This window comes from Pristis pectinata, chromosome 10, assembly GCF_009764475.1.
Source record: "Pristis pectinata isolate sPriPec2 chromosome 10, sPriPec2.1.pri, whole genome shotgun sequence".
NCBI classification, from domain to species: domain Eukaryota; kingdom Metazoa; phylum Chordata; class Chondrichthyes; order Rhinopristiformes; family Pristidae; genus Pristis; species Pristis pectinata.
The window spans coordinates 6715416-6739633 of record NC_067414.1 but is presented as its reverse complement, the minus strand read 5'-3'; the positions used below and the strand labels follow the sequence as shown (position 1 = coordinate 6739633).

General features: G+C 42.2%; 1 protein-coding gene across 4 annotated transcripts in view; it reads left to right on the top strand.

Moving 5' to 3' along the window:
* The window catches only part of gclc (glutamate-cysteine ligase, catalytic subunit), a 57974-nt gene that overhangs the window by 15970 nt on the left and 17786 nt on the right, over positions 1-24218 (top strand). For all 4 annotated transcript variants that reach the window (XM_052024391.1, XM_052024389.1, XM_052024390.1 and 1 more), the window contains exons 3-12: positions 1618-1730; positions 7567-7749; positions 11702-11815; positions 13150-13208; positions 15090-15226; positions 15312-15386; positions 16864-16980; positions 17067-17205; positions 20323-20435; positions 23098-23190. In XM_052024391.1, coding sequence (XP_051880351.1) covers positions 1618-1730; positions 7567-7749; positions 11702-11815; positions 13150-13208; positions 15090-15226; positions 15312-15386; positions 16864-16980; positions 17067-17205; positions 20323-20435; positions 23098-23190 — 1143 coding nt within the window. The remainder of the gene's footprint in view (positions 1-1617; positions 1731-7566; positions 7750-11701; positions 11816-13149; positions 13209-15089; positions 15227-15311; positions 15387-16863; positions 16981-17066; positions 17206-20322; positions 20436-23097; positions 23191-24218) is intronic.

Genomic DNA, 24218 nt, shown 5'->3' with positions numbered 1-24218 from the left:
ACGTTCCTGCGCATTCGAATTGCTGTACCAGACCATGATATGACCAGTCAGGATACTTTCAACAGTATATCTGCAGAAGTTTGAAAGAGTTTCGGTGATGAGCCAAACCTCCTTAACCTTCTAAGAAAGTGGAATTTGGAAGTAAATGGACTGTGAATTAAGGAGATTGGCTTTGGATAGTCATTTAGAAGGTGGAGAAAGGGGGCTAATCAAAGTTGAAAGTTGAACATTCAAGTTTACAGTTGTATTGTGTGTTACAGCAGCAGAACTAAGGCTTCTTTGAGTTGGGCAATGCTACTGAGATAGAATTGCAGTCTGTGAGGTGGTGTGGATATGTGCTCTGAAATCTCTGGTTTTGAATTGCACCAGAGTTGTAAATTTATTTTCCTGGGACCAAAGATTATTTTCACACATACTGGTGTTTAGCTGGGGGGAAATTTCTGGTCATTCATTGCAGGGGAGCAATCTGATAATTCAGAGGCAATGGAAGGGTCAAGAGAGGTGCTGAGATGGAGCTTAGTGTCACCTATGTGGAAATGTGCTGTTTTCAGATGCAGTTGCCAAAGGGCAGCAAGGAGGCTGGAAGATTCAGATGCTTGTGTGGGAAGGGAATCCAAGGCATTTAATTACATAGAACATAGAACACTACAGCACAGTACAGGCCCTTTGGCCCACAATGTTGTGCCGACATTTTATCCTGCTCTAAGATCTATCTAACCCTTCCCTCCCACATAGCACGTTCTCTAGCTGTGGTTGGTTGGAATAGAATGGAAACACCCTGTTGGATGACCATTAACAAGTGCAAGGAGAGGATGCCAGCTATACACGTGCATTAAGGATGAACAGACGGACCTTCGTTAGAATTATGTAGCCTAACGTTGTGGCCCAGCATGTCCTTTGTTCATTAAGTTACAGATTCCAGTGACACATTGTCACCAATGGCCCATTGTATTTGGGTGGATAATTTTTGGCTTCTAGATAAGTCCTTGTGATGGTGCCACAGTAGAGAATGTCCCACGTGAGAAATGAGAACTATGATGGTCTTTTAATGCTATTATGGACTACCATTTTTGTGACATAATAGTGAAGATTTCATGAAGGTTAGTTCCTATTACTTGTACAGTTGATGCAAGTATCAGTGAGCTGGAACGGTAGGTGATAATCCAGTTTCCTTTTTGACCTGAAACCAAGACCTGCTTGAGTCGATGTTGTGCTACTGGAATCGCTCTACCTTTTATATCAGTACGGCCACTCTTTAAACCTTTGAGGATCTGTCCCTATTTTAATATGGGTGGTAGAAAGAACACACCTTCAAACTACTTTTGGGGACAATTTAAAAGTCAGAATACATACCACAATTAAAGACTTTTTTTTTCCCCCCCAGATGAAATAAATTGGGACAGATTGGGAAATTCTGTATCCAAATAGCATGAAGTGCCAGGAGGATCCTGGGTTATGATTTGAGTACTTGATCATTATTGGTGATGTAAATATTTCATGTACATTCTGAACAGAGACTTCCTCCTATCTTCAATGGATTTGCCATAAATGTAAACAGTTTGATTTTAGCACTACTGTTCATGTTGATGTTTTACTCAATTCTATTTTGTTCAATAGGTTGAGTATATGCTGTTGTCATTTGATCACGAGCATCAGAAAGTTCAGGTGTTGCTGCAGGCGGAAGAAATTCTCCATGAACTGCAGAATCGAGGAGAAAAGGCAAATCCTAAGTGAGTAAATATTTTGTTCATAAATTTATTTTTTCTGTTACCCAATTTTTTCAGGCAGTGCAGTAGATGTGTTGCAGTTAATTGCAGGAAAGGTGGGGGTGGGGTGGGGAGGGAAAGAGGGAATCAATTAAGATTCTATACATGGTGACCTCTAAAGGATATCCATGATTTTCCCTTGATGGGTGAGTTGTGATGCATTTTGCTGCTGACTACCTGTATGAATTAAGACTCGCTTGGGCAATGGTGTTGTAAGAGCTGCTCTCAGCACCCCAGTGGTAATCAGTGGAGTCTCAAACTTTGTGCACTTGTTTATCTGTCATAAGCAAGGCAGTCAACTAGATACAGAGCTACGTTAACTTAAAAATCACAACTCATACAGGGATTACAATGCCTTGAGCATAATTATATGACCTGTCTCTTCCATTTCCAAGTTTACACATCATAGATGAGCATTTTCTACGAACAGTATTTTCTTGTCCAGCCTGATATGAGACCTTTACCTTTGGGCAATATCCAGTTGTTAAAAAACCATCTTTGATTCAGCCAATCAATCTGTCATACCTCTCCAAAGGTCACTTGTGCTTAACAAGCTTGTTATTGATAGCCACATTTACTCTGGTCATTTGTACTCATGGACCTGTTGCACCTCCTCGCATTCCTGCAGCAGTTAGTTGTTGAGGAACAAGCTTGTAGCCTCTTTCTATCCAAGGAAACATTCTATGGGGTTGCACATTTGGAGCAAACGGATCAATCGAGCTTTATAACAAACCAGCTCGCACAATTACAGAAGCAAAGACTTGCTTAACGGGTCAGGGATATTTTTCTGTCACATGTTATGGCTGTGTCAAAGTCCTGAATGCCATAAAAGTGAAACACGCAGCAAATCACCACTTGGGCAATGTGCCATGCTTGTAGAATTTTATCTTGTAAGCAGTAATACCTCTGCCAACCTTCCTCTTGTTATCAAGGAAGCTCTTGCAATCCTTCAGTTCTTCATTGATGTGGTATTATTCATGTTGTAGCGGTTGCTATCGCGAAATAAAACAAGAAGCTAGTCGGAGGATTGTCGAACAAGAAGTGGTTTATTTTCCCGCCTTGCGCGGGCCCTTTAAGGGAGACTGTTCCCGCCCAAAGCAACCGGCAATGACGTAAGTACTACGTCATCAAGACTTTCCCGCGCGCGGGTTCTCCCCGTTGCTCGGGAAAGACGAGGCCCGCCGCCATCTTGGGCCTCGTCGCTCCGACGCCGCGCGACCCGACTGCCGAGCCGGTTCGCCCGACTAAACGGTGAGTCGCCACACAACCCCCCCTCAGAACCGGCGATACAGTCCTCAAGGTCCGCGGGCTGTGCCAGCTGCCGCTTAGGGGGCCGGCTTCTGCGTTGCAGCGTTGCAACCTCAACAGGTTGTTGCAGATCTAAATGGGCCGGTTTGAGGCGGTCCGCCGTGAAAACCTGTTCCCTGCCTCCAATGTCCAAAATAAAGGTGGATCCATTATTCCGTATGACTCGGAACGGTCCCTCATATGGTCGTTGCAATGGCGCCCGAGGTGTGCCCCTGCGAACGAAAACAAACTTACAGTCCCGTAGTTCCTTGGGCTGGCAGGATGGGGCTTGACCGTGCCATGAGGTGGGAATCGGGGCCAAGTTGCCAAGCTTCTCGCGCAGTCTTTGTAGGACTGCTGGGGGTTGTTCCCCTTGGTCCCGAAGGGCAGGTATAAACTCCCCGGGGACAACTAGGGGCGCCCCGTACACAAGCTCAGCTGACGAAGTGCGGAGGTCTTCTTTGGGGGCAGTGCGTATGCCGAGCAGGACCCAAGGCAGCTCGTCAACCCAGTTAGGACCCTTCAGGCGGGCCATCAAGGCCGATTTCAGATGGCGGTGAAAACGTTCCACCAACCCGTTTGATTGAGGATGGTAGGCCGTGGTGGTGTGCAGCTGCGTCCCTAGCAGGTTCGCTAATGCAGCCCAGAGACTGGAAGTGAATTGGGTGCCTCTGTCTGAAGTGATGTGGGCCGGAACACCAAAACGTGAGATCCAAGTTGTGAGCAGCGCCCGGGCGCAGGAATCAGTTGTGATGTCAGTCAGGGGGGTTGCCTCAGGCCACCTCGTGAACCGGTCCACGATGGTAAGGAGGTACCGGGCTCCTCTTGAAACCGGCAGAGGGCCCACGAGGTCGACGTGTATGTGGTCAAACCTCCTACGGGTAGGCTCGAACTGCTGTGGCGGGACCTTGGTGTGTTGCTGGATTTTTGACGTCTGGCAGTGTGGACAAGTCCTGGCCCACTCACTGACCTGTTTGCGCAGGCCATGCCAGACAAACTTGCTGGCGACCAGTCGGACAGTAGATCTGATGGCCGGGTGCGCCAACCCATGTACCGAGTCAAAAACGCGTCTCCGCCAGGCTGCAGGGACTATAGGGCGGGACTGACCAGTCGCAACGTCGCAAAGTAGGGTCCGCTGACCTGGACCAACCAAGAAATCTCGGAGCTGCAGACCCGAGACTGCGGTTCTGTAGCTGGGCAGTTCGTCGTCGGCTTGCTGTGCGTCAGCTAGGGCCGTGTAGTCGACACCCAAGGATAGGTTGTGGATGGTTGGTCTGGAAAGTGCATCAGCGACGACATTATCCTTTCCGGAGACATGTTGGATGTGAGTTGTGAATTCGGAAATGTAGGATAATTGTCTCTGCTGACGAGCTGACCAGGGATCGGAGACTTTGGAGAAGGCAAAGGACAGAGGCTTATGATTGGTGAAAGCGGTGAAAGGCCTGCCTTCTAGAAAGTATCGGAAATGCCGGACCACCAGATACAGTGTTAGAAGTTCCTGATCAAAAGCGCTGTACTTCAGTTCGGGCGGTCTAAGGTGCTTGCTGAAAAATGCCAAGGGTTGCCAGCGGCCTTCGAGTAGCTGTTCCAGTACCCCACCCACCGCGGTGTTGGACGCGTCTACCGTGAGGGCAGTCGGGACGTCAGTCCTAGGGTGTACAAGCATCGTGGCGTCTGCCAGGGCGTCTTTGGCCTTAACGAAAGCAGCCGCAGCCTCGTCAGTCCAGGTGATGTCCTTGCCCTTACCAGCCAGCAGCGAGAACAGAGGGCGCATGATACAGGCTGCTGTAGGGATGAACCGATGGTAAAAGTTGACCATCCCAAGGAATTCCTTTAGGCCTTTGACTGTGTCGGGGCGGGCAAAATGGCGGATAGCGTCCACCTTGGCGGGTAGGGGTGTTGCCCCGTCGCTGGTGATTTTGTGGCCGAGGAAATCGATAGAGTCAAGTCCGAATTGGTACTTGGACGGGTTGATCGTGAGGCCAAAATCGCGGAGGCGGGAATACAGCTGGCGGAGGTGGGAAAGGTGTTCCTGGCGGTTACGGCTGGCGATCAGTATGTCGTCTAAGTAAATGAACACGAAGTCCAGGTCTCGGCCTACCGCGTCCATCAGCCGCTGGAAGGTCTGCGCGACGTTCTTAAGGCCAAAAGGCATCCGAAGGAATTCGAACAGGCCGAATGGGGTGATAATCGCAGTCTTAGGGACGTCATCCGGATGGACCGGGATTTGGTGGTATCCCCGAACGAGGTCCACTTTGGAAAAGATGCGGGCCCCATGTAAGTTCGCTGCAAAGTCCTGGATGTGAGGGATGGGATAGCGGTCCGGGGTGGTAGCGTCATTCAGCCTGCGATAGTCGCCGCAGGGCCTCCGCCTTCCGGTGGCTTTGGGGACCATGTGCGGGGGGGAGGCCCAGGGGCTGTCTGACCTGCGAACAATCCCCAGCTCCTCCATGTGACAGAACTCTTCCTTTGCCAGGCGGAGCTTGTCTGGAGGTAATCGTCGTGCTCGGGCATGAAGGGGTGGCCCTGTAGTAATGATGTGGTGTCGTACCCCGTGTTTGGGCCTAGAATTCGTAAACGAAGGTGCCAAAATTGATGGGAATTCGGCTAGGAGCTTGGCGAAATCGTCGCCAGAAAGGGAAATGGAGTCCAGGCGAGGGGCTGGTGTGCTGATTTCTCCCAGGGGATAGGTCTGGAAGGTGCTAGAGTGGACTAACCACTTCCCTCGCAGGTTGACTAACAGGTTGTGGGCCCGAAGGAAATCAGCTCCTAGGAGTGGTCGGGCGACCGTGGCAAGGGTGAAGGTCCAGGTAAAACGGCTGCCGCCGAATTGTAATTGAAGTGTACGGGTGCCGAAAGACCGTATCGTTGTACCATTGGCGGCATTGAGTAGAGGACCGGGTGGCCTGTTACGAGTGTCGCGGCCGGTCGGGGGCAAAATACTGACCTCCGCTCCAGTATCAACGAGGAAACGCCGTCCAGATTTCTTGTCCTGAACGAATAGGAGGCTCTGTCGGCGGCCAGCCGCCGTAGCCATCAGCGGCGGCTGGCCCTGGCGTTTCCCTGAAACTTGCAGGGTGGGCAGCATCGACGGGCCTCCGCACCCCACCTCTGATGGTAGAAGCACAGCTGGTCACCCGTGTCGTCGTCTGCGTTCCTGGGGTATGGTTGCTCGGTTGCTGGGGCCGGGCGAGGCGGGCGTTGGGCTCGCGGCCTGGTGATTTGACTGACGGACGAGCCACTCTCACGCTTGGCCCTCCACAGGACATCTGCCCGGGCAACCACCTCACGGGGGTTGCTGAAGTCGGCGTCAGCTAACAACAGGTGGATGTCATCGGGGAGCTGTTCGAGGAAGGCCTGTTCGAACATCAGGCATGGCTTGTGTCCCTCGGCCAATGCCAGCATCTCATTCATTAGGGCGGATGGGGATCTGTCCCCCAGGCCATCCAGATGAAGCAGGCGGGCAGCGCGCTCATGACGGGAGAGGCCGAAGGTCCGAATCAAAAGGTCTTTGAAAGCCGGGTACTTATCTTCCTCCGGAGGCGACTGGATGAAGTCTCCAACCTGGGCGGCTGTCTCCTGGTCCAGAGAGCTAACCACATGGTAGTACTTCGTGGAGTCGGAGGTGATCTGCCGAAGGTGGAATTGCGCTTCAGCCTGGTCAAACCAGACGCTGGGCCGAAGTGACCAAAAGGTGGGCAGCTTGAGGGCCACTGCGTTGGCTGCTGTGCTGTCGGCCATTGCGCGGGTCCAAAATCCGTTTGGACCGTCGGGGTCACCAATGTAGCGGTTGCTACTGCAAAATAAAACAAGACGCTAGTCGGAGGATTGTCGAACAAGAAGTGGTTTATTTTCCTGCCTTGCGCAGCCCCTTCAAGGGAGACTGTTCCCGCCCAAAGCAACCGGCAATGACGTAAGTACTACGTCATCAAGACTTTCCCGCGCGCAGGTTCTCCCTGTCGCTCGGGAAAGACTAGGCCCGCCGCCATCTTGGGCCTCGTCGCTCCGACGCCGCGCGACCCGACTGCCGAGCTGGTTCGCCCGACTAAACGGTGAGTCGCCACAATGTATTAATAATGCAGTAAATGAATAGCACAAAACTGGAAGTCTGAAATGAAAGTAAAAATAGAAAATGCTGGAAGTACTCTGCATTTGGACAGCATCTTTGGGGAGCAAAACAGTTAACAAACTGAAAGTTTGATGTGAAGCATTAACTACGTTTCTCTTTCCACTGCCCCTGTCTCCAGCTCTTTATATGTTTATTGCAGATCACTTGGATTGGGACAGAGAATCCCCTGCACTACCTTATCACTTAATATCCTATAGGTGTTTTTAGAGTCTAGTCTTAGGAACTTAGAAAAAATGCAATGAATCATCTGGATGTAATCTGCTAATAACATGAAATCTAGAACTAAGATTAGAATTAAAGGATTTAAGAACCACAGTATAGCCAAACTCTTGAGTGGATCTGCTGTATAAAATAACAGCTCATTTTATGATGCTTTGCCCAAAGCCACCCAACTCTTTGGAGACCTGAGTATGGAAGCTATATGATTGAAGGAACACCAGGGCAACCATATGGAGGGACTATGGCAGATTTCAACACCGTCGAAGCAAATATGAAGTTGCGACGACAGGAAGTGTTTGCCTTGTTGAAACCAAATGAGACCATCTGTACTATCACTGCTTTTCCCAGGTTAGTAAATAAGTTCACAAAGTAGCTTCAGATATGCTCTTAATGTTTTAGTTTTACTCTGAATTCTTGAGGGTTGTGCCCACCTTGTATTGAAAGATATGCATTGTCAAAATCAGGTTTTATTGGATAGGAGTTATGTTTTTTCACTTGTTAGCTGGTGTCTGAGCCCAGGCTATTATTTTATTTAAAAGTAAAAATGGAATCTATATCAGCAATTCAATTCTTAATGTTTCCTAAGGTAGAATTTTCTCATTGTCTAATGATTATTGCCAGATCTGCAGCACTATTACAGCAAATAATAATCCTTGAAACCATATCTAAGGGATGAGTTTTATAAATCCTTAACATTATTTATATTTTGGCTTGTTCTGCTTTTGATAGTGGCTCTTCAAGAAGGCTCGTCTTTTTCCAGAGCAAACCTTAATACATAATTGCCTATTAAAATAAGGCTTTAATTCTAGAGAAGCCGCTGAGATGTGGGCTAATCCACGACTGTTGAAACTAGTATGCCAAAAGTTTGTTTTGGGAAGATTTTTTTTCCATTGTCACCTATCTGATAACTTGATTTATTTCCATGAGGATAAATGGTTGAACAGCTGCTAAATTCTGGAGACAGCTTCCATCTGCAGGCTTTCTGGATCCATCATAGAATCATAGAACAGTACACCAAAATACAGGCCCTTTGGCCGACAATGTTGTGCTGACCTTTAAACCTCGCCTAAGACTATCTAACTCTTTACTCCCACATATCCCTCTATTTTAAATTCCTACATTCGTTTTTCTAGCAATCTCTTGAATTTGACCAACGTACCTGCCTCCACCACCACCCCAGGCAGCGCATTGCATGCCCCAACCACTCTCTGGGTAAAAAAAAACCTTCCTGTGATATCTCCCTTGAACTTCCCACACATTACTTTAAAGCCATGCTCTCTTTTATTGAGCATTGGTGCCCTGGGAAAGAGGCGCTGGCTGTCCACTCTATCTATTCCTCTTAATATTTTGTACACCTCTATCATGTCTCCCCTCATCCTCCTCCTCTCCAAAGAGTAAAGCCCTAGATCCCTTAGTTTCTCCTCATAAATGCATACTCTCTAAACCAGGCAGCATCCTGGTAAATCTCCTCTGCACGCTTTCCAACGCCTCTACATTCTTCCTATAATGAGGCGACCAAAACTGGACACAGTACTCTAAGTGTGTTCTAACCAGAGTTTTGTAGAGCTGCATCATTACCTCGCGGCTCTTAAACTCAATCCCATGACGTATGTTAACATCCCAGAAACTTTCTTAACTACCCGATCCACCTGTGAGGCAACTTTCAGGGATCTGTGGCTATGAACCCCCAGCTCCCTCCGCTCCTCCACACTGCCCAGAATCCTGCCTTCTAAGTTCTATTCAAATGACATAGCTGTTCAAAATTAACTTATTGATGGTTTCAACATCGGAAAAGCTGCCTTGCATGTTGTTTGTCAGGTTGCAAATGTACTGCTTGAGGAGGAAAAAAACTTAAGTTTTAATTCTGTCTCGTGCTCCCACCCATTTTGCTTTTCTTGCAGACCCACCTGTTTTTATAATAGCATGTGGGAAGGTGCTTACCAATTGATCTGCAAAGCTGAATTAGGAGTAGGAGAGGGGTGGAAATCTCTTTTACCTCAAAGGATCAATTTGACAGCTTTATCAAGAGCTACTTAGCACCTCTTATTGAATCCTGAAACCACCGACATGGACATCATTCAGTGATTGGATGTCATTTGAATTTGATGCTGTGTAGCTTACCAGTTACTCAGCTCTAGACACCTGAATTGAAGAATTTAAACTGATTGCAGTGCAGAACTGAGGGAGTATTGCCTACATCCTTGGATGAAATCTCGAAAGCATCTGATCTTGGATAAGCTATCAAAAAGTCCAATGATGATTGTTTTGAAGTACCATATAGGTGGGAATCCAGTGTTCTTGTGCACCATTTTTTAGTGTAGATATAAAAAAAAATCACTGGTATAAAATCAGTAAACCAATGTATACCCTCTTTATATAAACCAGTATAAGTATACTCTCTACAAGGTACCTGCAGCCTATGTGAATAAGTCCAGTAACCCCTTAGCCATTAAGTTTGAAGAATAATTACTGTGCTAGGAAGTCGTAGAATCATGCAGAAAATGTGATGTCTTGGCAAGGTAGGATTTTTTTTAAAAAAATTAATTATTTGTTTTTCAAATAAAAATGAAAATAATAAAATCTGGGACTGGGATTCCACACTTGCAGAAGTTACTTTGGTGTCTGATAAGTGGATAAATTGCCATTGGAATAGGCAATATCAATTTAATGCATCATGCAAACACAGCATTTTTGCAATGACAGTTGCATTTGTATGCATTGGCATAGTTTATGGTGGACAGGGGCCATCAGCTCACAGCTTCCTGGTTTGACTGAGCCTGCAGTCACTGGAAGGTGCTGTCTGATCAATAATTCCACCATGGCTCTTTGCCCCGTTCATTTCTGCAGCAAACTTGGCCTAATGTCACTTGTCTTTTTCACTTTCAATACCATTTCATCACTGGTAATATTGGATTATTTTAATAATCAAAGTTCAACCTGGAATTTTCTGCACAAATAACTACTGGGTTATTTAATCATCAGTTCTGTGCTCCGTACATTACCAAATAACCATCACTGTTTGTACTCTAATAGTCTTTCTAATTTGGTGCACAAATGGGCTGCACAACTTTTAACCGGCATCTGACCTGTTGTTGGGATCTTCTCCATGGCACATGAAGTCCTTGCAGACGGTACAGAGCAGGAACCAAATACTTTCCTACACACGGAAGGAGAGTCTCCTCTCTTGGCATTTGTCTCGGTGCAACAGGTGGGAAGAGAGCTTATGAACAAAATATTCACAGTTGGCAGTTTGCAGCTTAGTTGCTGACTTGGAGTGTGGAGAAAATGTAAGAATTTGGTATTTCCAGAGTGAGTCCTAGAAATTCTCTCATCACCAGGAGATGGAGCAGAAATAATGCTCAGCAGAGAGGTTAAGAAAGCTTTTCCAGATTAGGATTATCATTCCATCTCCAGAAATGTGATAAACTCCTTGTCCATCCTCTTGGGTTTCATTGTGTTAGGGTGATGGGCAACTCTTGAGCAATTACTAGGTGCACACTCACAGCTTGAAAACATTGTTATTGAACAGAGGGACTTGGTCTAGATCTGGTGGTGTAGGAGTTTCTTTAAATTTAGCTTGTGCAACAGGGGATGCTATTTATAACTTGCAGTGTACTGCAGCAGGGACTAGAATTGCCTTTTCTGCATTGCCTTTGAGTGTGACAATGAAACTTGGGACATTTTGCCATAATAAAAGGTGGCTGTGCTTGTGCAACTGTAATAAATATGTTAAAGGTACTTTTCAAATGTTTACCATATGGGCTTGGAGCATAATTACTTTTTTTTCCCCACAATATTTGATTGTACATTTGTGCCAGCACTGGAATCTTTTCTGAATGCTAGATGTGCAATTTAACTTCTGTATGAGCTATTGCCAGTTTAGCCAGTAGGTGGTGGTAAGGAGCAAATATCTCAAGTTTTGCTGCTGCTCTGCTTATGAAATCAGTGGGCCAACTGTAACACCATGTACAATTGTGTTTAGATGCTTAAGGTTTTTTTTGCTGGGGTATTGTTCAATCAGATAAGGTTTTGCATCCATTGTGATTGGTTTATTATTGTCACATGTACCAAGATACAGTGGAAAAACTGCTATCCATACAGATCATTCCAAAACCTAAGTACATTGAGGTAGTACAAAGGGCAAGGCAATACAATGTACAGTTAAAATAGAAGTAATATGGTAGTAACTGTAATTGAGTGTTGATTGGCAAATGAAGTGGATGAGAAAAAATACCACACTAATCTTCTGTACATTTGTGTAAATGTTTCTAAGTTCATTTGGGGGAAAAATCTTTTCTAGGCTCGGGTGTCATCACTTTACACAACCTGTATGTGAGCCGAAACCAATTGAAAGTGGAGCCTCTAAATCACTGTTTTTCCCAGATGAAGCAATTAACAAGCATCCAAGATTTAGGTGAGTTGATGCCTCCCTCACACTGGCAGACTTATTTCTCTGAAAGCTATATGCAAATCTGGGCTTTTTTAGTAAAGCCACACTACCTGATATTATATCAACAGCTAAGTAAATGCTTGGTCAGTCACTGGTAGTGCCCATTAAACGAAAGAGCGTACCACAAATTACCATTGTATGAATGGATAAAGCAGATTATATTTGGCAGTACTTTTGTCATCTACATTAAAGTATTTATTATTGGTACTTCCATTTCAGTTAGTAGTTTATTTACAACTGCAAAACAAAATTGTGAAGATTTGATCAAAAACTGATTACCAATAAATAGTAATGCTGGAATGGAGATGTGATGACTCGTAGAGGACAACAGTTGTTACATTCTGATAACTTGCTTCCTCTTGTCCATTGCCAATTTGGCCATTTTGTTTATAAAAACATTTTTTCTTTCTATTTTACCAACACATCATTCTGGAAGCTGCTTCAGTCTTCTCTCAAGGGCCCACTCTAACAAAGTCATCACGATGAGCATCAAACCATAATGCCAACAGTCTAATTCCACAGTTTGGTCCAGAGCAGGTTTCTTGTCATCATAAATGTTTCAGTAGCATGGATGATTTTGACCTCAGTTGTTGAATGGGTTTTGCCCTTGTGAAGGCACCCTTGTGAAGAAAGTCTCCGCCAATTCTATTCCTTGTTTGATAATTAGAGAGTGCACTTTATGAATCTACATTTGTCATATGGGCCTGCCTTCCTTTTACGTAAAAGATTCCCTTTCTGGTACTTGTGATCAGATATGATTTTTTTATATTTGGATGTAATTTCCTGTGTAGATTCCCTCCAAGTGCGAGGTTTTCTACATGTGCTTAACCCAAGGACTGTCTTCAACTAGAATGCCTTGCAGTGCTTAAAGTTTGGTAGCTGTTGATCTTTGTATTTGAAAATTAAACTGTTTAAAAAAGCTTGTGCATATTGTAAAATATTACTCTACAGAAAGGGTATTTAGTCCATTCAGTTTGTGCTGGCTATGAGCTTATCCAGTTAGTTGCTTCACTTGGTTAGGAATCTGCCTCTTATCCTCAATGTATTTTATTAATATCTACTGGATCCATAAATTCATAGGTTTATTAAATAGGATATCTTAACAAGCACACTATCTTGTTTTTAAAGCCATCGCTTCCAGTGCTTTGAACTTCTAACCTTAAGACTTATTGAAATTAGGCAGTAGCTATACTAATAAGTTCTGTAAACTGCGATATTCCATCTTCTTGATACAGGCTTAATGAACTAGAGTATTTTTTTCTAACGTCTGTTTGTTCTCGTGTTGTATTTTTCTTCAGCACTTTGACTAGGAACATTCGTCACAGAAGGGGAGAAAAAATAGCCATTAACGTACCAAGTAAGTGGGGGAAAAATACTTCAAATCATTCTTTCCTTCCTCTCACAGCTTGGTCTTCCTCTCCTGAGTTCAAGCCCCATCTGAAAGTTATTAAAAAGCTTCTGAAAGTTTGAAATAATTAAAACAGCCAAAAAGACACAACATTAAAAAGTCTTTATGCAGAGTGCTGTTAGGATTGGAGATAAACCTTAAAAAAAACTGAGGAGGAAGCAAAATTTCTGACATTTAAAAAAAATGTGTGGACACATGTTCAAAAATATTCAAAACTGGAATTGCACCATTTAGAGTTTTGTGGTTCTTAGCTTTGGCATGTCCTTCCAACACTTCACTGTCAGTCTCTAAACAGTTCCCGTCATTGTGAAGGACAGGAAATGCACTGAGTGGGATGTAACAGATTGGAGATGTGCTTTGTTTCACTTCACAATCATCTGGCCCAGTCTTCACATTCCTTCCATTTGCTGCTGAACATTCTGCCAGTGGGCCCAGAGTGGGTCTGACCCAACGAGTTTACTTGCATCCTCGCATTGGCTGAATGTAGCTTCAGAACACGATGGTGGAGAGAGTGGGTTGGAAATGTGAAGTAGATCTATAATGGCTGAACTTCCCAGAGGGAACTGGGAAAACTTCAAGCAGTCAACTTCCTACGGTATGTATTGATAGCTAGAAGTACTGTAGATTGCCCATGTGATATATTACAGATCTTCTAGAACATTTCAATAGATGAAAAGGTGAGCAGAGGCACCCTAGGGTGACGTTGGCACTATAAGGGCTAAATTTAAGAAAGGCTAACCATTAGGCACCTAGGTTAACGTCATAAAGGATGCTTGAAATCCACAGGCGGAATCTTTGCAAATGTTTCTCATCCATGTGAAAGTTGGCAGTGTTGTAGATTAGCTGATTTTGCCCCCAGTAGTACATATTACTGCTAGGAATAACATGGCGAGTCATGGGTGACACTAACCACTTTCCCATTTAACTTTGGGTATTGTGAACATGTACATGGTTCATCATCTTTTTAAGTGGAATGGTAAAGACATTGCTTTGACACTTAACTGCTGAAGTTTACTTTCTGTGTATCCATAGATTGCCAACTCAAAACAAAAACACTCCTGCCTCCACTGTACCACAGTGCTACCAAACATCTTGTATTGCAAAAGCTGTCTGTTCCACTGAGAGCCATCTGTTAAATGCTCTTAACTTTCTACATAAACTTCTAAGTAGGTTGTCTTATGAAAGTTGTGTATAGTTAAATTTCTTCTTGGCCTCCCTGCAAGGAAGGCAACCCCAGACAGAAGATTTGAATGGTTTTGCATGATCTCAGAGGGCAAATTGCTCATAGGAACAGACCTCTGCTGTGCCAAATCATCATGGCAGCATACCTTGCTTAGCACACAGGGTTGATATAGGAGTGAGGTTCACTGTCCAATTGATGGCACTGCCAAGAGACCAAAACCTTTTTCATTGAGGACTTGCTACAGAGGCTGATGCATTTTGGAAACATGTCCTGTGGACTGATGAAGTTAAAGTAGAACTTTTTGGCCGCAGTGAGCAAAGGTATGTTTGGAGAAAAAAGGGTGCAGGATTTCATGAAAAGGTACTCTTTTTTTTAAGCACTGACCATGCAGGGTGCCCAAACTTTTGCTTCGGGCCCTTTTCCTTTTTTGTTATTTTGATACTGTAAAAGATGGATATAAAAAAGTAATCTTGCTTAAAATATTAAATGTCATATTTAACTTTATGCCTTTTGGAAATCAGGTCATCTTTTACTCGCTTAGCTATTCACAGTAACAGAAATTTTGACCGGGGTGCCCAATCTTTTGCGTGCCACTGTATATAATACTGCCAGTTACTGCCATGCTTATAATTTGCTTTCTTTTTCAGTTTATAAAGACAAAAATGTGTCCTCCCCTTTTGTTGAGAAGTTTCTTAATGACGATGGAGAAGCAGCAAGAGCAACAAAACCTGATCACATTTATATGGATGCTATGGGGTTTGGAATGGGTAATTGTTGCCTTCAGGTTAGTGTCCAATTGAAAGATTTGTGAGTAATGTTCACTTAATATTTAGCTACATTTTAATGTGTACCTTTTTTGTTCGCAAAAGGTGACATTCCAAGCTTGCAGCATCTCGGAAGCCAGATATCTTTATGACCAGCTCGCCACAATTTGCCCTATCGTGGTGAGTGCAAGTACTGTTGCTCTTTGTTCTGTCAATTACCATGGTATGGGAGAGTTGGGTTTGGTTGCATGAAGGTGGCAGAGTAGGCAAAAGGAGGCCTACAAAAAGAAAGATAAGGCAGTTGGTCAGGTTGAGTGGGGATATCCTGCACATCTTTTACCCTGTGATAAATTAAATCTTATTATTTGTGGAAATGCTATATGTTTGAATTTTTCACCACTGTTGACGAACGGCAAAAACAGTGGAAAGTACTTTTTATTCAGTAAACCATGTTACGGAGGGAGATGAATTAAGCCTAGATTGATTTGAATTTTTGTGCCTGCTGGATTATTTGGCTGCCTCTAGCTGAAATGTGGTGAACCTGTTGACCCCATCTTGTAGAAGTTAATAACCGTTTTTCTAACCTTGGAATGTGGTTTCCTAAGTTCAGTGTTCTCTGAATGATAAGCGTTTTAAGATGATTTAAAATTGCAGTTGTCATTTTATCATCGCTCAAATTGATCACCTTAAGCAGTGATCTTGAAAGGCAAAGGTAGCACTTGTCTGATTCCTTAAAAACAAGATTTTTCACTTTAAAATGCTTGTTATTTGATAAACTGGAGCTGTATTAGTAAATAGCATCATCCTTGAAAAGTTTACTTTTTTTCATCTGTTAGTCAAAGCTTTCACATAAATTTAAAACTTGTGGGGCAGTATCCAGTGTCAGATTGGAAAGGACTATTGTAGAAAACAAATTTTCTAGAGTCATTGCTGAAGAAATCTCAGAATATGCCAAATGAGATCTGTCTCATTTTCATTGAAGCAATGGCATGCGGAAACAAGTTTCCCAATGGGCCAGACTTTAAGGATTAAGATGAAGGTTGAAATCGAGCAGGTTTTCAAGCTAATTAAGCTATTTATGTGCACTTCTAATTATGATTTAAAACTAATGCTGCTTTATAGAATTGTGTTGTTCTTAAGGTGATGATGAACTTTTAAGAAATACTTCTAGTGACTATTTAGAATCGAAATCTTTGATTTTGATGTCAGTCAGAAAAGTGCAACTGCTTCAAAAAAAAAAGAAATAAAATTTAAACACTGATAATTGTTGATATCTTCCTTAAACATTTGAAGTAAATTAACAAGACTTCACCCCAGACATGAAGCTATTTCCTTACCTGCATTATTGTTAGCTTTGACTGAACCACCTTTTAAATGCAAGCTCAGTGTTTCTGGGGAGAACCTTGGCTTAAAGATGTTGTGAATTTGGGGCCATATTGCTCATTAATATTGGTCATTTGCTTTAGTACTTGAGCTCCACAAATGAGTAAACATGATTATAGCTATTTGATCAAAGAATGTACTTAATGTTCAATAGCATGAAAGTACCCTGACACGATTTAATAATTTCTGTGCATAAAAGGTGAAGTTAATAAAATTAAGTGAAAATGAATTGCAAATTCTGGACTGCTACATTTAAGTACAATTTTCCTTCCAGATGGCTTTGAGTGCTGCTTCACCAATTTATAGAGGCTATGTGTCAGACATAGATTGTCGCTGGGGTGTAATTTCTGCTTCTGTGGATGATCGAACCAGAGAAGAAAGAGGTTTGGAGGTAACCAAGTGAATTCAGACTTGACATTTGCTTGTCTCTGTTTAAACTTGTACAACCTGAATCTTAAGCCTGATTTGTTTTTGCAGCCTCGCAAACACAGCAAGTACAGGATTAGTAAGTCCAGGTATGATTCCATTGATAGTTACCTCTCCAAGTGTGGGGAAAAGTATAATGATCTGGAATTGACAGTTGACGATGAAATCTACAAGCAGCTTCGAGAAGGAGGTAATATAGTATGCATTTAATCAAAAAATAGGATTCCTTTTTTTATTCCAAAAACAAATCATAGTACTTGCTGGAATTCCCTGGTCAAAAATAAGTGAAAGAAAAGATTAATATTTCAGGTTAAAAACTGTTCAACAGAACTGGAAAAGTTGGAGTTAAATTGGAGGGGTGGAAGGTGTGGGGGATGGAAAGGGGGATAAACAAATTGAATTAAAAACAGAAGTTTGCTGGAAACACTTGGGTCTGACACTATCTTTGGGGGTGGGGGGGGTAAGGTTGATGTTTCAGACTGGGGTCCCTTTATCAAATCAACATCTGCAGTTTTTTTCAGCAAAAGGAAGATGTGTGATAGAAGGAAGGAGCAATTAAATGACTAAAAATTGGTAGGAAAGAGGATTATAATGAGATGTATTTTTTTAAAGAGAGGTTTGGTGTGGTGGATATGTATGGTGGAAATCTGCAGTATTTCCAGTAATTTGTATTTATTCCAATTAATAACATATCCAAAACCTTAATTGTGGGTTGCCGAACTTTATAATGATTGCTAAGACTCTTTATAAATTACTAGTTACCAGTTTGCGGTGTAATAAGGCCTCAACCAACACAACATTCATACAGACCTTGGTGCCATGGTTACATGCATGAAATTCATTTTCTTTTAGAAATCGGTATAGATGTTAATGACCCAGGACTCTGTCGACTGAAATTCCGTGCCAGCATTGGACACTTACTCCTTCCTCACAGATTTAAATACACATAAACAATGCTTGGAATTTGGCATCATTAATTGTTGTGCAAAACCTGCTTTAAAACTACCAGTACCCAGCCCTGGAAAGCAGGCATGAATCAAAAATTAGTATAAAAGACTTAAGATACAGCAGATTTCTGTTTGTAAACATCACCAGAAAACTTGTTGAATTTTTGCTTTTAGAAACACTTACTGCACTTTGCACAGCCTGTCTGCAAACGTTCACTTTTTAATCTTTTGAGTCCATGTTTATAACTTTTACCTTTGGCATTTTCATTTAAACTGACCACTAGATTCCTCCACTTTCCATTTTGAAAGGTAAATTAGAATTAGACGGTTTGAATATGTGCAGCTAGCATAACAACAATCCAGTACTTTTCAACTAGTTGTACGAGTAGAATACTTTTGATGCAGTCTGTTTGAAAGCTTTCTGAAAGTTCATAAACACTTCAATATTATTAATTTTTGTAAGGGGAGGGGAATCTTAAGAAAATGGGAAGAGTACTGTTAGGTTCATGTGTTCTGTAAATTTCAAAGTTTTCCACGTTTGTTGATTGAAGCAATACCAGTTGTGGAAGGAAGTGATTCAACTTTATTGTACAAATGTGGACATCATGGAATTATTAACAAGCACCTATAAATATCAATAGGAGCTGAATTAATCAGCATACTTCAGTCCGGTCATTATCAGGCGACTTCCTTCCACATTACCTAAAGGCTAGATTTGACATGGAATTCTCATTTGCTGAGCCATATGAGATTCATAAATTGATTTTAAATATCACAAGCTTTTCAACCTTGGTTCTCCTTTGAATTTATAACAGGAAAAATTGTAACTGCCTAGAGTTTTAATGAATATTTAGAATTGGTTTATTATTGTCAAATGTACCAAGGTACAGTGAAAAACTTGTCTTGCATACCATTCATACAGATCAATTCATTACACAATGCATTCCAATTCCAAATAGATCATATCCAATGGTTCCTTATCTATTCTAACTAGTAAGTCTTGCAACTCTAATAGATTCGTCAAATATGAATTCTCTTTCATAAATCTATATTGACTCTACCCAGTCCTGTTATCTTACTTTCAAAGGGCCCTGATTAAACTTCATTTATTACAGATTCCAGCATTAATCCTGCTGCTGTCAAGCTAACTACTGTATAGCTCCAAGTTTTTTTTCCCTTCCTTTTTTACATAGTGAAATTACATTTGCTTCCTTCCAGCCTGTGGGAATTGCTTTGGAATCCATGGAATTTTATAAGATGAAAGCCAGTGCATCCATTATCACCATTGCCTCATCTTTCAAAGCTTTGATGCAGGCCATCAGATCCTGGTGGTTTATTGGCTTTCAGTCCCATGAATTTCTCTGATAGTTTTTGTTTTATTAAAGCTGTTTTTCTTTCAGCTCTTTATTGGGTGTAGACCTGTTGTTTTCTGCTATTTCTGGAAGGTTATTTGTTTAATTTCTCTGCCATTTCCCATGTTTCCCCATTTCTGCAGTCTGTCTGCAAGGAACTAACAGACTTTTGAAAACCTTTTCATTGCTTATCTATGGAAGCATTTACAGTCTTGTTTCTTGCTATTTTACAATCACATTCTGTTTTCGCCCACCCCCAGCAATTTCTTGGTTAGTCTTGGTTGAATTGTGAAATTTTCCCTGTCCTCAGCCTTGCTGCCCCTTTTGACTTTTTGGCAGCGTTAGTCTTCTTCTTTGGTAGTATGATCTGGACCACCAGCCTCCACTCCACCCCCCCCCCCCCCCCCCCCCCCCCCCAACTCCACAACCAAATCACACATACAAACTACTTTCATCTCTCAAATTTTAGCCCACCCTTGACAATTGCAGCTTTAGCTGTCAGGACCCCAAACCAAATCTTTTTCATATATTTTCAAGCATTAGTTTCTTTTTGACTAAACCGCAGAATCCCCTCTGCGGCTTAGTGTTTGCTTCTGCCTGATTATGCTCTGGCTCTCATTACATGCCTAGGGGCATTTAATGCCATTTAAAGAGGCTGCATAAGTGTAAGATGCAAGTATATAAATTTCATTTCAGTTATTCCAGGTTAAGTACTCAGTGAATGGAAATTTGCTTCTGCTTTCTAAATAATGCAAGGGTATTGTGTTGAAATAAGAACAAAATAAGACTTTTAAAATAGCTGCATTATTCCCTGCTTTCCTAGGAGATTTCTGTTTGCAAATGTGTAGAGGCAAATGAATAAATATAGCCAATGTGCAGGGGAAACTAGAGAGGTTTTGTTGGTTTACAGGGCAAAGAAATTTGTCATGGAGTACAAAGAGAGTGTATTTTATTGTTTGTCAGCGATAAACATTTCTTCATCATAATGTGAAAATGTTTTTTTTGTAGGTATTGATCATCTACTGGCACAACACATTGCTCATCTTTTTATCCGGGATCCTTTAACACTCTATGCAGAAAGGATACACCTAGATGATGCCAATGAGTCTGATCACTTTGAGGTAATCTGCAACACACTCAGTTTACACTTAGGTATACTTTTAAAATAAAACATGCGAAGGTGCTACACAGGAGAGCAATCATACAGAAATTAGCAATGAGCCAAAAGCCAAGTGACCAAAATTTAGAAAGATGGAGACACAAGAGATTCTACAGATGCTGGAATCTGGAGCAACAAACACACAAACTGCAGGAGACACTCAGCGGGTCAGGCAGCATCTATGGAAGGAAATAAACAGTTGATGTTTTGGCTTGAGACTCTTCATCAGGACTGGAAAAGAAGAGGGCAGGTCGGGAGGGGGGAAGAGCGCGCACAGGCAGGTGAGAGGTGAGTACAAGTGCCCAGGAAGGACACATGGCTATGGAGGTAGTCTGGGTGTGCATATGGTCAAAGAGCTGGAGAGCAGCAGAGATCACAAAGGGGGCAGTAAGAGAGGAGGCCTCAGAACTCCCATCAAAGAGAGGAGGAAAACTTCTTCAGGGTAGGGGTAGTTTTTAAAAGAAGGAAGGTAATTGAACCAGTAGGGAAAGGAGTTGAAGATTAACAGGAAACCAGAACTAGAAAAATTCTCCGAGTTGTGAGGGTAAAGGGGTTTTTGTCATGATGGAGGAATGAGTCCATAGAGCAACTTCAACAAAAGGTGTGATTTTTGAGATCAGTAACCACAGGTGCCTCTGAGGGTTGGGACTCTGGCAGGTTTGGATGAACTTAAGATTTTGAATTTAGGAAGGTGGGAGGCTAACCAGGAGACCAATGTAATAGTTGTGGGTAATGGTGAGGATCCATGAGTATAGTACAGGCCCTCCTTGGATTATGAATGCCCGATTAATGGATACCCTGTACATGTGAACAAATATTTGGCAGATTGGCAGGATGGATGGAGGTGGATTAGCTGGCTGCTGCAGGCATCTTCTGATCTGCTGAGTGGGAATAGAGCCTTCTCTTACTGTTCCACCCCACTCCCAGCCACTCACTCACTTGGTCAGTGAGGCCAGCTGGTGGCTGCTCTTCCCGTTCTCGTTCCTGTCGTAATCTGGGGACTGCCTGAAGTTAGTAAATGCTTTGAAAATTATTTTTAAAATCTACGGAGTTGTTGAAATTTCTTTGCTTGAAATGGTAAGGGTTTTATAAGATGAAACCAAACAAAAACACCTGTACTGCCAGAACAAATCTCTGCCTTTTATGGCTGCTGAGTTCCTTCAGCATTTTGTGTGTATTGCTTCAGATTCCAGCATCTGCAGAATCTCTTGTGTATCTGCCTTTTTTGGAACTGATAGTTCACTCCTATATGTGGTATAGAACCAATAATTTAAAGAATATCACTTTCTTGTAAACTTGTGCAAGAGTATAAATTTAAATGAAAGTGATATTCTGTGAAATTACTGGTTTTCTGTAAAGTTATCTTTTTTAACTGCTTCATGTCAACTTTTAAAGTTTTTTATCGAAATATATTTCTTCCATCCTTGCAAATGTGTCTAACGTTTATTTGATATTTACATCATTGATCCAAATCCACATTAAGTATAATTATTTTCTTGGTATTTATCTACCAATTTTTCTATCACTACCTGGCTTATTTAGGATGCTGGTGCTGATACACTTTAAGGTAAATGAATCTTGGTGTACAAAAGTAATTCATTATAATGCTGCATTGGTATGTATAATTTAACCACCTTGTCAGACCCACAGTCAACAGCACTTCACTGAGTTTGGCTGTTACTTTCTCCAATATGGATAGAAAATGCCTTTAATTTGTAAGCTGGGATTCACTCTTTCACACCCCCAATCCCTTCCCAACCCGAGTTCGAAGACTTATTTTCAAATGCCTGTCTCTTTGATTTACTAAACCAGTCAGACTGTTTCTTGAGGTCAAGAGCAAAAAGAAAACTGATGTGGCTTTCTATATATTAGGGCAAACAGAGCTCAGACTTCCCCTCAAATTACCACCTATTCAATGCCATCATGGTTAATTTGCATCAGCTCCATCTTCCTTCTAAAGACTACCCGTTGATTTCACTGATGTCCGAAAAAAAAATCTACTGAGGAATTCCTAACTCTCAGCCTTAATAAAGTTCCTTCTTCATCGGAGTGATCATTTCATATTCTGATATTGGACTCCTCAGCCAAAGCAAACAGTATGTCAGCATCTGTCTTGTAATGCCCCTTAAGAAATTTCAATGTGATTTCCCCAGAATTTGAAAGAATGGGAGAAAATGAAGGCAAGTCTCCTCTCGCTGAACATTTCTATGTCTCACTCCAAATTCCAGGATTCAATTCAGAACAAGAAAGGGTTCACTGTCTCTAAACCAAGTACATTTTGAGGCAGTCTCTTACGACTCCAGTCAGTACTGACAGGTTTCATCCTGCCAAGATATTGCACTTGGAAGAAGATTTATTTCCAATATGTTTATACTATTTGCAATGCATTTAAGCACTTCTGAAAATTGTCGTGCCGAAAGGTTCCCTATTACAAAGCTGTCTAACTAAGGTCCAATTTCTTGAGTATTAATACTGTCATTATATTAGAAGAAACACTTTCAGCTCATAAAGGCCAAAAAAAGTAATCTATGCATGTAAACTAAAATGTATTTTGTACTCTATAATAAGAGTTGAGTTATGGAAACTAAAATAAAAATAACACTTGTCTGTTTGACTTCGGATAGAATATACAATCCACGAACTGGCAAACCATGAGATTCAAGCCACCACCCCCAAATTCTGAAATTGGATGGAGAGTTGAATTTCGGCCAATGGAGGTAAGTATCATAATTGTACTGATGTAATTGCATTAATTGTAATAAAATCATCATTCCGTTCATTTGTGTTAATAAATATTTAAGTTCTTGGATGTGAAATTACAATTTTGAAAGATGTTCCTTGACATATTTGAGTGGTAACATGAAGTTTAAAAAGGGTTTTGATTCTACTCTGTATCAAACCACCACTTGACTGCTCCAGTTTTTGTAAAAAAAAAGCTTTTAAAGAAGCTAATGTCTAGTTAAATTGAGCTACTGTAGTTCAAGAAAGCAAGGTGTCTCAAGTCTTGCACTCAACCCTCTTACAATGCAGGCCAACGTACCATTTGCCTTCCTAATTGCACATGGTACTTGCATGTTAACTTTGATTTGTGCACAAGGGCTTATTGTAACATTGAAGGAGGTCATTCAGCCCAGCCATGCCAACTCCCACCTGGTCATTCAGTTCTTCAGATTTCACTTTGGCCTTGAAATTTGTTCACCATTTGCATGTCCATCAAATCCCCTTTGTTTCTTTTTTTCCCATTTAATTACACCAAAGGGTAATTTACAAAAGCATTAACCTACCAGAACATTTTAGGGATGTGGGAGGGAACTAAAGCACCTGGGTCGTGTAGCGGTTAGCGTGATACTATTACAGTGCCAGCGACCCGGGTTCAATTCCCACCACTGTCTGTAAGGAGTTTGTACGTTCTCCCCATATCTGCGTGGGTTTCCTCCGGGTGCTCCGGTTTCCTCCCACATTCCAAAGATGTACAGGTTAGGAAGTTGTGGGCATGCTATGTTGGCACCGGAAGAGTGGCGACACTTGTGGGCTGCCCCCAGTACATTCTCAGTAATGCAAAAAGATGCATTTCACTGTTTCGATGTACACGTGACTAATAAACATCTAATATCTGTAGTCACAGAAGAACATGCAAATCGGGGTTCGTGGAGTTTGGAGACAGTAGTGCCGCACAAATTCCTCTGGACACCAACAATCTGTCACCCTGCAGAAAACTTTTGCCTACTACCAAAGTGGTGATCTC